The sequence below is a fragment of the Tachypleus tridentatus genome, chromosome 8, assembly GCF_004210375.1.
Source record: "Tachypleus tridentatus isolate NWPU-2018 chromosome 8, ASM421037v1, whole genome shotgun sequence".
In the NCBI taxonomy this organism is placed as follows: Eukaryota; Metazoa; Arthropoda; class Merostomata; order Xiphosura; family Limulidae; genus Tachypleus; species Tachypleus tridentatus.
The window spans coordinates 118,866,532-118,880,432 of record NC_134832.1 but is presented as its reverse complement, the minus strand read 5'-3'; the positions used below and the strand labels follow the sequence as shown (position 1 = coordinate 118,880,432).

The following is a 13,901-nucleotide window of genomic DNA, read 5'->3' as shown; positions in this document are numbered from 1 at the left end:
TAAAGGAATTTTAGTTTAGAAACTTTGACGGTTGTTTCGAAGACATAATTGCATCATTGACTTGTCTTAGATAATGTTCTCAGAATAAATAGATTTCTGTAAAAGTATGTTAAATAGGTCCGTTTTATAACTAAATAATCAGCAGGATAAACTATGACGTTAATTTAATTTAACTAAACTGACTCAATGACGTAAGACTGACTAAACAGATCAAGCACGACGTGTTATACAAAGTCAAATTAATTAGAAAACATAAAATTTTATGTCATTGTTTTCTGGGCACTGGAAGGTTGCTCTCTTTTGGATTCATGGGTTGACCAATTGGTTTCTTTCCATCAATTAACTTCTTTAAGATTCTGAGTTGCAGTGTTTCAATCTAAAGTTTCTTAATTGACGAGAAATGTAGGACCCATGACAACTAGCACTAACTACATGACTGGTCATTCATATTCAACATAGAGGAGATTTTATCACCAGATATCATCTACCCTACCAGTGAAAGCCGCTGTCGTTGTCTATGTTTTTGCGCAACATGCATCATTACATCAATACCTTCCGTGGGTTGAGCAGATATTATTTCTAGAGAATTTAAAGGGAGAAAAGTAGCTAGAACAAAGTTGTTTCCATATCAAGTATTATGCAAAATGCATAGATTTTGAACAAAACAAAGTAAATATATAAAAATTCATGGTATCTCTGTATACCACAGCTCCATGTTCAACAAGCCTTCTCTTTGATAGTCTATATTTATTATTTGATTCACTGGCAAGATGAATAACCATTTTCCACTCAAGATCACGAGTTATCTTTCTCATAAGATAAAATAATAAAGAGTTGGCGGTGGGTGGTGATGATCACCTGCCTTCTCTCTTGTCTCACACTGCTAAATTAGGGACGGCTAGTGCAGAAAGCCCTTGTGTAGCTTTGCGCAAAATTCAAAACAAAGAAACAAACAAAGCCATATAATTAAACCATAAATTTTAAAATAGGTATCTTAATCAGCTGTAACCGTTAGAGGGTGGTGTACACATGTGATGCTGATTTATTGGATCAAGTGATAAATTAAAGATCGTTAGTTTTGGTCTTCAATTAGGGGTATAAAGAAACGTATCTAAATTGTCGTGAATTTTAATAACATAGAGTAAGCATAAAGCAACATGCAATTGGGTTCAAATGTATTTATAACTGGCACAAGTCGGGGAATTGGACTTGAGATTGTGCGGCAATTAACTGCTTTGATACCGCCTCCGAAAAATATTTTCGCTTCGTGTCGAAAACCCGAGGAAGCAAAAGTAAGTCACTAAAAGAATACAGTTACATCAGAATCAAAACGAAGCTCGTAAATCAGTGAAGCTTATTGTACATAACAAACTGACTAAAACTATATGATAAGCTAGCACACAAGAAAAAAAATTTATAATCAACGAAAGAACGACTACAGATATAATGCTTTAAATTTTCTAATTTATTAAAAGTAAAAATTAAAGCCTTGTTAAACGACATTAGTGGTAACACGAATAGTGTCAGTAACAATGTAAAGTTCCGAGAAAGTATACCGTTGTTTCTCAGAAAAAAAAAGTCTCCAAGAAGTTTATAATTTTGCATGTTTTGTAACTGTTTTATTATTAGTAGTGGTGACACTATTATTACTGAAGACATAATTACATTTGCCTTTATTAATATTACAGCAGTCTATCAAGTGCTAATTAAGCCTTTGTATTGATTGCTCATAATGTTTTGATGTCTTATGAAAGAGCTCAAGAACTTACACATGCTTATAAACACCTTTTGTTTTTTATTCATGAACTAGACTACCAATTATAATTTACAAAGAGGTTGAAGAAAAATCTAAACTTAAGCTCAAGTTGTATCATCTATCAAACCATTCTCAACTAATTAAATATTCTGATGTCTTATATTCTCAACTTTGGAATTTCAAGTCATACTGCTTTATACAGGTTTAAATTGTTCTAATATTTTAGAATGCCCTAATCCATTTGCTTATAGTTAATATTTTTTAACTATTGTCATATGCATATTTAAAATTGTAAATAGATAAGCTCAGTCATGCAAATATATTTTACTACCCAGGAACTTCAGGATATTAAACATTCTATACCATTACCAGATACAACAAAACTACATATTATTCAACTAGGTAAGTGTTTGTAAACTTAAAGATTTTAAATATCTAATATGGCATTTTATGTTTTATTTTTTCCTTAATTTAAAAAAAAATCAATATATAGCACTTAAAAATGAAGCAGTGATATTTTATTGTAATATTTATGGTAAAAATTTTCTATTTAAGGACTGGAATAAGAACCTTTCATTTATCTAATGTAGGTAATAATGGTAGAACTGAAAAGTTTCTGTGTTTTGAAACTTAACATTTTTGTAGTTAAAGTTTTCTCCTTTGTCTTGTCTCTGAAGTTATATATTTTTGTTTGAAGATGTGACCAAAAGTATAGAGATTGAAGAGGCTGTGAAAATTGTGAAAGATATTGTTAAAGAAGAGGGTTTGAACTTGTTAATTAACAATGCTGGGATTTGCAGAACACTTCCATTTCCACAGATTACTCCAGATAATTTAAGAAACCATATTGAAGTAAATAGTATTGCTCCTTTAATCTTAACTGAGGTGAGTATTTTGATATTTTCTCATTTTTACAATTTCAAATAAATTGGTAAAAACCAAAAATTGAATTTACAAAATTTGATATCAAAATTAATATTTATGAAACTTGAAAGCCAAGGAAAAACTAATAAGTAGCCACGATTATTTAGGTTTTTGTTTAGTTTAGAAACAATATATTATTAGGAGTAAATGATTTATATACATCATGTACAATATAAAATGTACATTGTGATTTGTATGTATTAGTAATGTTTAAATAAGTTGAAACTGCATGTTTATAAGCTGAAAACATGCATAAAAACTGTTTATGTATAACTGCTTTTCTGTTTAGATATGTTAAGTTTAAACCCACATATGTTATGAACTGTAAAATTTCTAATTGCATGAAATATAGCTTGTTGGGCTAAATGATCTTCCATCACTTACTCCCTATTATAATGTTTAAAGATGAGTTGTAACAAGTATTTCTCTTCACAATCCAACAGCCATCAGTGAATATTTTACAAAGCACAGGAAAGAAAAAATGATTGAGTGAATACAGAGACAAATTGCTTGCTGTTCTTTTGTTGTTTTTTAAATATTTATGAAAATTATTTTATGAACTTGTAGAACAGTTAAGGCTGACTCGTAAATTACGTTTTAAATCACATTAAACGTAAAGTCTTTTGTGAATGTATTTGTACTTATGAAACAAAACTTGAAAAAATAACTTACAGGTGTTTTTTTAAATAAAATTTCAAAGGCTTTTTACCCACTTCTTAAAACTGCAGCCAATAAAATAACTGGTGAAGGAATGTCATGTTCTCGAGCAGCTGTTGTCAACATTTCATCCAGTTTAGGTTCATTAGAGAACACAAACACTGAACCTAAAGTTCCTGTTCTATCCTACAAAGCCAGCAAGGTCTGTATCTTGCTATATAAGCATTTTATGTATTTTCTACTTATTAAGGTTGTTTATTTTGTTTTATCCTTGTGTAATATTGACTTGTTTAAAGAGTTCAGTTACCACACTGTAATTGATGTCTTGATCAAATATCCAGTTATGAAGCAGAACTGTGTGGTGTAGCTTTACAGTTACATCTGTTCACCTGAATAAACTGTAACTTTAAGTTCACTTACAGTGTGTAAAATTCATTATGGATCTTTTCTACTGGTAGTCAAGAACCTCTTGAGGTAATGGTCTTGCATATTTCATGGGAAATATCAATCATGTGGGTAACACTAGTCATTATCAGTAAGTCCCATGTTTATGATTTAACTAGTTAATGTATGATTTATGTAGTTTGAGACAAAATCTTTATGTATACAGTCTGGAACATGTGTTCAGATTTCTTGTTTGGAACAGGAAATCATAAAAATCAGTTTATATGCTTATCCTGAATACTTTGAGAACCAACTCTACCATATATGCAATTGTCTCTTGTAAAACATGAAGTATAACTCCAGTACAGGCAACTGTCTGTTGTGAAATGCAAAGCATATATTTTAAATTTTTGTTTTGAACAAAGATTGTTTATTTAGATTGTAAATTTGTATCACTCTTGGTTTTTATAAATTTTGTTGTTCCAATTATACAGAGCTATTTTGCAGTAGATATCTTAACAAATCTTGCATTGTTAAGGAGTGCTGTCTTGTCACTCTTAAGGGAAATCAATGTGACCAAAGTATACTCTTGGTATGAAATTAGGTACTTAAATGTTTCAGACAAAATATGTTCACTGTTAACACAAATTAGAGCATTGTAGAGTAATTTGGCTGTATATGTTATTGTTAACATAATGTGCTATGCATGAGTTACTAATTTTAATATTTGTCTTGATTTTTGTTTCATATTTATGTTTTGGAATATTGTTTAAATGTAATTTTGAGTATGGATATTATTAAGTACAAATATACAAGTCATTCACTAGGTCTCATTTGTCATTATTAATCATTTACGTTTGTGATGTTTATGCACATGAATTATATAGCTTGCTCTAAATTTGAAGATTTAATGTATGAATGATATATTTGTAGTATTTAATTGAATATGGAGATTAAAGTTTAAGAATAACTGTTTTTCTTATAATAATCTGAGAGGAAATTTGATTCAGCAGCTGAATTATCAATCATACAAATTAGGATGTTTAGTATCAATGTAATGGGAAATATGTCACCCTTCAGTGATAAAAGAAAATGGCTTACAATATTGTTTCTCATAGAATTAACATTACTTTTATTCAGAAGTAAACTGCACTGTGAAAACAGCTGGTGTAGGCAGAACTACTTTATATGACAAGCTCTCTGTAACATGAACTGATAGAAGAATGAACAAAGTCTGAAGAAAAACCATCAGATAATTTATCAAACATTAAGTAGTTTCTTACTACTAACTTTGCATTAGATTATATATGATCTAAAGATGTACCAGGACTTCCACCGTACCACACTACTTATCATTAAAGAAATAGAGGCTCACAACATGTTTTCCTTCCATGTGATCACGAGGCTTGTCAGCTCATGAAGGCTAATTGGATAACTTGACATCTAGATAGCAGAAGAGATGTTACATATATTCTTTAAATTTAAAAAGTTCTGAAAGCCTTGTGTGAATAAAGAGGCTTAGAAAGTATGCTACTCATGGTCATAATTTCTATTCAGATATCAATACCTTCCTTGCTCTATCTTAGGCTGTCCTTAAGTTTAGAATGGACATTCAATGGATTTTACAAAATATCACACTCTTTAAAACTTTCATGTTTGCACTTTAATTTTTTAAGAGATGTAAAAAAGGTAATATTGAACTGCTTTAATGTATTGACAACCATTAGCTTTTACTTCCCATTATTTTAAGTTCTTATATATATTAGCTATATAACAGTTCCACAGATGATGTTACATTGTCATCAGTTAAGTTAAACTACTGTTGGTTAATTACATTCACTGTAATGTTTACCACTGTTGTAACCTATTTTTCTAGGTCACTATTTCTGAAATTTCTCTAATGGCTTTTACAGAAGATTTATTTGTTTGTACTACTTGTTATTTGTTTCTATTTTAAGTGATATAGTTTTAAGTTAGATAACAGACAGTGCCTGACACAAGTTATGTTTAATCTCATTTTATTTCTGTAACATTTAACATGGTTTATTTTATTTGGAGTACTAAGTATTCATTTAATTTCTTATTCTTATAACTGTGTAAACATTATTTTTTGGCTCTACTATTATGTACTAAGTTTTACCAGATTTTTCCAAACATTTCTAATAATAAAAATCCTGTTAAATTGAGTGACTGGCAAGCTTCAGAAAGCTCCTATGACTTACTCTGCCTTAGGTTATCAGTTGGGTAACTTAGATGAAAGAAGCATATTTGGCACTTTTACTAAGACTATCTGATAATGTTGGGCCTGTGTAGTGAATTATTAGTCACCAAGTAAGAAGGGATATGTGTAAAATTTCATTGCTACACTTGTCACGTGTAGCCAATATAGTTATCACCATGTAAGGAATTTAGTGCTATATATCAAATCTATTTTCCACTATAAGTAAATAAAATACATACTATATAGTTAAACCTAATACTGTACATTGCATAAAATTTTATTTGGTAAGTTGTAAGTTCCAGCCAGATGTCCACAGAATAATAGCACAGTTCATGTAAGATCATCCATGCCACTGGACAGTTTCTACTTGTTTTAATTCACCTTATCCAAGTTATTCTGTCCAATGGCTAGACTTCAAAGGGAGCTTATAAATTGATAAACCCAAAAGGAACCAGTTTTTGAAAGAAAATAAGAATTAGCAAAGAATGTGAAAAAGGAAAGGCTAATGGGTGTATTTTGAACTCTGTTAAACACATACTTTTTGCTCATTCTGCTGCAATCATTTTCATTCTGACCCAGTTGTTATGTCTGTGCTTTCTAACTTTTCCTATCTATTTACAAAAGGTGGATAATAACATGGTGTAGATTAGGTTTTGCTATAAAAAAACAATTATTGGATCCAGTCATTATCCAATTGATCAATTTCGATTTTTGGACAGATGATTGAAACATCAGCTTTAAGGAATTAAATCTCCATGATGTATGTGATAGTGTTACACTTGTGTTGGAGTACCTAAGGTTGGGTTAAAGAAAGTTATTTACATTCTGTAGTGAATATAATAATTATGTGATCTGTACAGAGTTGGTTGCCATATCATGCTAAATGACTGACCCAGCATAACTTTTTGCAGGTTTGAATAATATTCCAAGAGCAAAAATTTAAATGTTTAAACCTCAATTAAAGAGTACACATTTATGGTGAAAAGGTTATTAATATTTAGAATTGACTGTGTTAATTATATGATTTATACTGAGCCATACACACTACAGAAAACTATTGACTTGGCTGCTAATGTTGAATAAAACAATAACTTTCAAAGATACAATGCTTAACAATTATACAGGGTGTTTGAAATGTCACTGTGCACTTATATATGTATATGATTACAAAACTGCAAAGTGACTTTCCGAACACCCTGCATAAATATCAATAACATATATATTTGTTACATTGTTATTGAGTGTTGTATGCAAAATAAGAATTTACTATATTATATTTGGTCCTGGTAGTTTACCTCTTAGAAAATAATATATCTTAGCAGTTTATTTCAGGTGTCGGGATCCTCTAAAGTTACACTGTCAGAGCAGTTCAGTGGGTTGTCAACTTGTCATTGAAAAACAGATGTTTTTAGAGGAAATTGTGGAAATATTTGCTTATGCATTGCTATACTGAAATAACTGTTAAACAGAAACTTATGACAGTAATTAAAGCTAACAACTATTGTTTGTATGTCCCATAAATGAGTTGCACTCTGTTCTTTCTTTAACGTTACTTCTATTAACAGTGTAGGTTAGGATGTTTAACAAATGTAGTTTTATTATATTTTATTAATATACAAGCATTATTAGTTTAGTATGTGGATTTAGAATTAAACAAAGTCTCTTGAACTATCAGAGCTATTTAAATAGATATCTTTAAGGAAAATTATTTGTTTTGCTTGTACACAACCTTTATTGAACAAAGAAACTAACAGTGGTATTGTGTCGTACTAGTGTTCATATATTTTGTATATATATGTTATTGTTACACTGTATTCTTTCTTTAATGCTACTTTTATTAATAATATTGGTTAGGATGTTAAATAAGTCTAGTTTTATGATTATACTTGTATTATTAGCTTATTGTATGGAGTTAGGACTAACCTAAGTCTTCTCAGCTAGCTAAACCTTGAGATATTATAGGGTGTACAGTCAAAAGTATTTTTAAAAGTAAGGATACCAACTGATGAAAAAAATGTATTTTAATCTTCTTATGTATCAATGTAAGTAAAGTGTATTTAATTAGCTGTACCTGTTACAGGGTTAATTTTTTTTACTTTGATCTTAGTATGGATACACTGATCAGATCCTAATTGATACATGTAACATGCATGAAAATATCTTTGTTTAATGATACACAACATAAAACAGTCTAAAATTAACAGTATTAGGGACCTTATGTCACAACAAAATGTAAATTATCTTTCTCTTTTTCCTTTATTGATTAGTGTTTTAATCTTTTATGGATTACACTCTGGGACAGTCATTTTAAAACTTTCTCTTGTCATTAAGAAAAAAATCTGTTCCCATCAGTCCAGGACTATATGCAGAAACATATCCTATACGATATAAAAGCAGTACTGACATAAATAAGTATGCAGGTTAATAAAAATTTCAAATAAACCATTATATATTTCATAGGTAGTTTCTTTTTTTGCTTTTAAACTATGGTATGTTACTCAATCTTTAATATAGTGAGAGATCCCTGTGGAATGTTCTCAAACTTTTAGAGCACTGTGGACCACAGGATGAAATTACAGTTTCCATCCTTGGACTGGCATGGCCAGATTGTTAGTGCACTTGGCTTATAATGTGAGTGATGGGTTCAAATCCACATTACACCAGACATGCTCGCTCCAACAGCCGTGGGAGCATAATAATATTACAATCAATCCCACTATTTGTTGTTAAATAATAGCCAAAGAGTTGGTGTAGCTTTGTGTGAAATTAAAAAACAAATCAAACTTGTCCATCCACTGTTGAAACAAATTGCATACTAAACAGAAAAGGCTTGTGCAGTAGATTTTTAACTTTCCCTTTACAAATAGTGTTTACTTGAAACAAGACATATGCTGGAGGAATTGTTCTGTTTCATAAATATTGAATAATTTGCAATGTATTAACTGAAATTTAAATTTGGCTTATTAATGTCCCTTAAACTAAAATTATTTGTTTACCATGTTTGCAAGAATGTGATATTAACCTCTTTTCTATTATTCAGTAGAGTTATATCTAAAGGTGATAGGGAAGGTAATGGATTTTGGTCTAGACTGGTATTTGTTAATGTTTGACTCAAAAAGAAAAGTTCTCCTGTATAACTCATAGATGTAATGATGTTAATTGTTTGTTAGAAAATCCATTTAATTTTTTTACAATATTTCTATAGACAGCACTGAATATGTTGATGAGAGGAGTAGCAATGAGTGTGAAGAAAGACCACATTCTGGTAGTGATGTTGTGTCCAGGTTGGGTCCAGACAAATATTGGTGGTCCACGTGCTTTTCTCCGTGTCACTGAAAGTGTTGAATCCGTAATAAAACTTATGGCAACATTAAACAGTAGTCATCATGGAAGATTCTTTAACCACACAGGTAGTGTTATACCATGGTAGACAACATAAATGTTGTAATTAATATCTCCTTTTGAAAACTGTGTTTAGTGAAAACTTAACATGTACATGTTTTACAAAACAATACTTGGAACGTACTCACAAGCATAGAAATGATAGTTTATTCATAATTTTTAATTATATGATTAAAGAAAGAAGTTATTTCTTTATGGTAATATACATTCATTAAAAATAAAAACCTTGATTTTAGTGTAAATTAATCAAGATCTCAGTAAATATTAAATTTATTTTTAAGAAGTTTATATAATTAATGGTAAGGAAAAATTAACAACATCTTGATGAAAAATTATGCTCAATGGCTGAAAAATTATTGCCAGAACAATTGTCTTACATTGTGAACTGTTATCTGTCTGAATGTTTTCCTGTCTCCAGTTTAAAAAGCTGAGCATGTAGACAGAGATCAACATTCACTTTTGAAATGACTATTGATGCTAAATATTATTCCACAAGCAGGATATTTCACACTAACTAGTTAGTAATTAATCACTCCATCATTCATGTTACAGAATGTGACATAACTTTAATAAAAATGTAGATTTACTGTATGTTATTGTTAAGTGGCTCTTAGCATGAATAAAATGCTCAACAATTAATTTTTGCAGTGAGCAGTGTAAGTAGCTCAGAGCTTTGACTCTGCGTGTACTCGAGAGTACAACACAGTTAACCTTTTTAAAGTCCATGAAGTAATTTAAATTGATAGATTAACTTACACTTTCCCATCACTGGGGATGAGTACTCCTGCTTATTTTGTGTAAGTAAATTCAATAGATGTTTTCCAAAGACCTTCTGTTTCTGCATTTAGTATTGTATGTATTCATTGGTTAAATGACAAATGTTACTATAATCTTTTATTTTAAAGATAGATACAAAGCTGTGATTTTTGTTGTGAAGCCAGAAAAGTCTTATGTTTTAATGATTGAGATGTATATGTTATGTGAGATACGTGAAAATTGACCAATGCAGTAGTTTGCTTTTTTGATCTAAACAACTTTAGTTTACAGCTGTCTCTTTTGTTATTGTTTTTGTTTGTTGTACATGTGATATTATAAGTAGTATACATAGTGTGCTATATGCTGTTATTATTATTCATTGATTTTGTTGTTAGAAATATGATTTTTATCATAAGCCTCTTTCAGAAAGTGTGTATGATTTGGAAAAAAATTTCAGTTATTAAATTGAACTTCTAAAAATGTTTTATATAAAGAATCATAAATATATTGTAATTATTAATTTTTAAAAATATACTGCTGTTATAATGAATGTTTACATATCTATATTTAATAACACACAAAGTACTTACACTATTTTTAAGATGCTTAGTTACCAAGATAACCTTTTATAACACAACTACAAATTTCAAAGTATTTCTGAAGAAACATAATATAATGTTTAAAAATTTAAAAGCACATTTAACATGAAATATCAAATTGAAATATTTTACAGTTAATATGAATTACATTTTATCTTTATTAAAATTGTACTTTTAATGCAAAGAAAACTTTTATACTTCTATTTTTATTGGAAAGATTTATCTCTTATAAATCAGACCTATTTAATATAAAATTACAAGACAACCATTCAGTTTGGCATGACTTCTTTTATAGCTTGTTTCAAATGTGTGGTGACGTGGTGAAAGTTTCTCCTTCATTGATTTCTTGTTTATTAAGTATTGTATGGAAAAATCGCTTGGCCAGTTTTGTTTGTACTAAAAACATTCTAAAGATTAAAGTTTAACATGATCAGGGATATTATACACTGATATAATTCGACAATTGAAATTTCATATCAGATCCTTTGATTTATCATGTGAAGATGTTGTGAAAATGTAGATCAAGGACATTTGTTGTATACTAAAAGAAAAAGAAAGTATAGTGTTTTGAAGCATAACACAAAGTGTTGTAAATTATACTGCGTGCCAGTAGAGCTGAAACGCTTATCTGAAAGGAAAATTTTCACTTAAGGTTTAGGATTAGATTATCTTGTTTGTGGAAAGTTAAATATATGGGAATTTTTACACATATATGACTGTATTGTGAAGACGTACTTTATCCTTGTCTGACTTACCTTCTTAAGGTTTTTTCAGTGAGGTAGACAGCTTTTTTAGCATTACATACTTCAAGTTAAGTTAGGACTTAACTGAAAAATAACAGTAAGTCGTCTTACGTCAGTAGCAAAGGTCATGAGAGAATACTTAAGGCCTAACAACAAGGGTAGTATGTTTGAAAATGTGCCAAAAGTATTTGAAAAGCTTACTAAAGATCATGGTTAAGCACTACTGCATATGTGTTTAAAATTTGCCAAACAGTTCATCACGAGTCATCAATGCACGAGAAAAAGTGCTTCAAACCCGAAATGTTCTAGTTTTGGTGTCCACCTGATCCATGAAAGCTGCTCATCTTAAACTAAACCTGCCAAAATATTTATGCAACAGATAATTCACTGTTAAATAAAATAATGTTTTCAAAAAGCCCTGTTAAAATCCATTTTTTGGCACCAACATTTAATCAAGGTTTAGAGTTAGAATAGGGTCACAGATCACTGCTGCCCCGGTCTACCCGTAGGTTCTGCTGTAGTTCGCTGTTGTTACTCCTGTTGAGATGTTTGTTACATAAATTGTGTAAATAAAGATAAATTTGCATTTATTTACCAATCACGAAATAATTAACGAATAGGTCAATTTACAAAGTGGCATATAATGTGACTATATAAACATGTCACTCTTCCATAAATTTACATATCTTTTAACATAAGGTTTTAATGATTTATCTGTGAAACAGTTTTAGTATCTACGTTTGTTTGTGTGTAGTTTTCTTTTCTTGCCTGCGATTTATATACTTAACTGTGTATTGTGCAAATCCCGTGTGATCTCGAGACTTGTGGAGAATTCTCGGTTGTGAATTACCAGTGTATGTACTATGTGTGTGTGTGTAATACTAGCGATTGACAGTATTGTCGTGCGTTTTGGTGAAGGTTCTAGAGATTCGCGTGACATGTATGAAAAGCATCCAGCTGAGAGACACGGAAAGAAAACATTATTTGGACACCTATAATTCGTACGCTATAGGCCTAGGAAGCTAAGTTTGATTAACGTCTGTTCATCGAAAGAAAACTAAAAAATTCGACCAGGAATATTGTATGTTTCTAATATTACAAACCGTCCAACTCCAGTTAATTATTTCATACGTTATTATTTCCACGAGAACACTGAATACCTTTGTATAAAGGACGGAACTTCTAACCGGTGTCAAGCTGAACCAAGAAAGACGTCATTAGTTTAAGCGAGGTGTAACATTATAAACTCAGAATTAAGTTGTTCATCGTGGACCTGGATCATCGATAAAATATTTAGTTCCCGTTCGGATATAAGACTCAGTATAGTTTATATGTTTGTAAAACTCTTGTATGTAAACCATCATTTGTAATAATTATTAATAATAACCGGTATTATAAACAGTATTGTTTTTATTTGTATATTAACATATATTTGGGTTAAAAGAGGAAATTTGTGTGTATCAGTCTTGTTGGGGACCGGCATGGCCAAGTGGTTAAGGCACTTGACTCGCAATCCGAGGGTCGCAGGTTCGAATCCTCGTCACACCAAACATGCTCGCCCTTTCAGCCGTGAGGGTGTTGTAATGTGACGGTCAGTCCCACTGTTCGTTGCTAAAAGAGTAGCCCAAGAGTTGGCAATGGGTGGTGATGACTAGGTGCCTTCCCTCTAGTCTTACACTGCTACATTAGGGACGGCTAGCGCAGATAGCCCTCCTGTAGCTTTGGGCGAAATTCAAAACAAACCAAACCAATCTTGTTGGGAAATTACATAAATTTAATACATATTAAGAGCTAATTAACTACTAAATTCAAATTTCTGGTTAGGTAAAACAGTAATACTTTAATATAATTAATATGATAAATCGGAGACTTATCTGAAATAAATAATAGTACGTAAGACGCGTTAATTCTTGTTTATTAGAAACTATTCTATTTATACACCCTAAGAGCTAAGAATACATATGTTACCTGGCATGATCGGCTTTGTATGTTTGTTACGTTGTAGAATTTTCAAGGAGATGAAAAATACCTTGGAGAAAATAAAAAAAAGTTTATTTCTTTACGGCAATTGAAAGACCCGTAAGGATGAGAATACACACGCACAGGTATAAAAATGTCATATTCGAACAGCACACCTTAAAAATATTAATTCTGTAATAGAAACGTCACAATATAGCTTATGTTATTGTATTTTAAATCGCCATAGTTTTACTATAAGGACATTTTTCTGTATCTTGTCTATAAGCCAGGTATATTATACATGTGTGTGGATCTGTCTTTTTGCGATGTTCATAGGAATAAGTAAATGTGATAAGTAGAAATTAAAGTTTAGTAAGTACTAAAATGAATCGAACATAACTGTACTTGTCGTAAGGTAAGAACTCGAAAAAAGAAAACCAGATCGTTAAAACTTTGGGTTTTACCAAAATTCTTTATAAACAGTTTAAACATAGATATAC

General features: G+C 30.5%; 1 protein-coding gene across 1 annotated transcript; it reads left to right on the top strand.

The window, feature by feature from the left end:
• The first annotated feature begins 1,009 nt into the window (after nt 1–1,009).
• Nucleotides 1,010–12,843, top strand: LOC143223326 (C-signal-like). The gene is made up of 5 exons (XM_076451173.1): nt 1,010–1,292; nt 2,092–2,158; nt 2,454–2,641; nt 3,381–3,539; nt 9,148–12,843. Exons 1-5 carry the CDS (start codon nt 1,158–1,160, stop codon nt 9,370–9,372), a joined length of 774 nt encoding a protein of 257 aa, XP_076307288.1. The 5' UTR covers nt 1,010–1,157; the 3' UTR covers nt 9,373–12,843.
• Nucleotides 12,844–13,901: the final 1,058 nt, after the last annotated feature.

Coding starts and splice junctions, on each gene's coding strand:
- LOC143223326 (XM_076451173.1), top strand. CDS start 1,158: ATGCAATTGGGTTCAAATGTATTTATAACTGGCACAAGTCGGGGAATT. Junction 1,293..2,091: donor GAAAACCCGAGGAAGCAAAA/GTAAGTCACTAA, acceptor TTTACTACCCAG/GAACTTCAGGATATTAAACA. Junction 2,159..2,453: donor ACTACATATTATTCAACTAG/GTAAGTGTTTGT, acceptor TTTTGTTTGAAG/ATGTGACCAAAAGTATAGAG.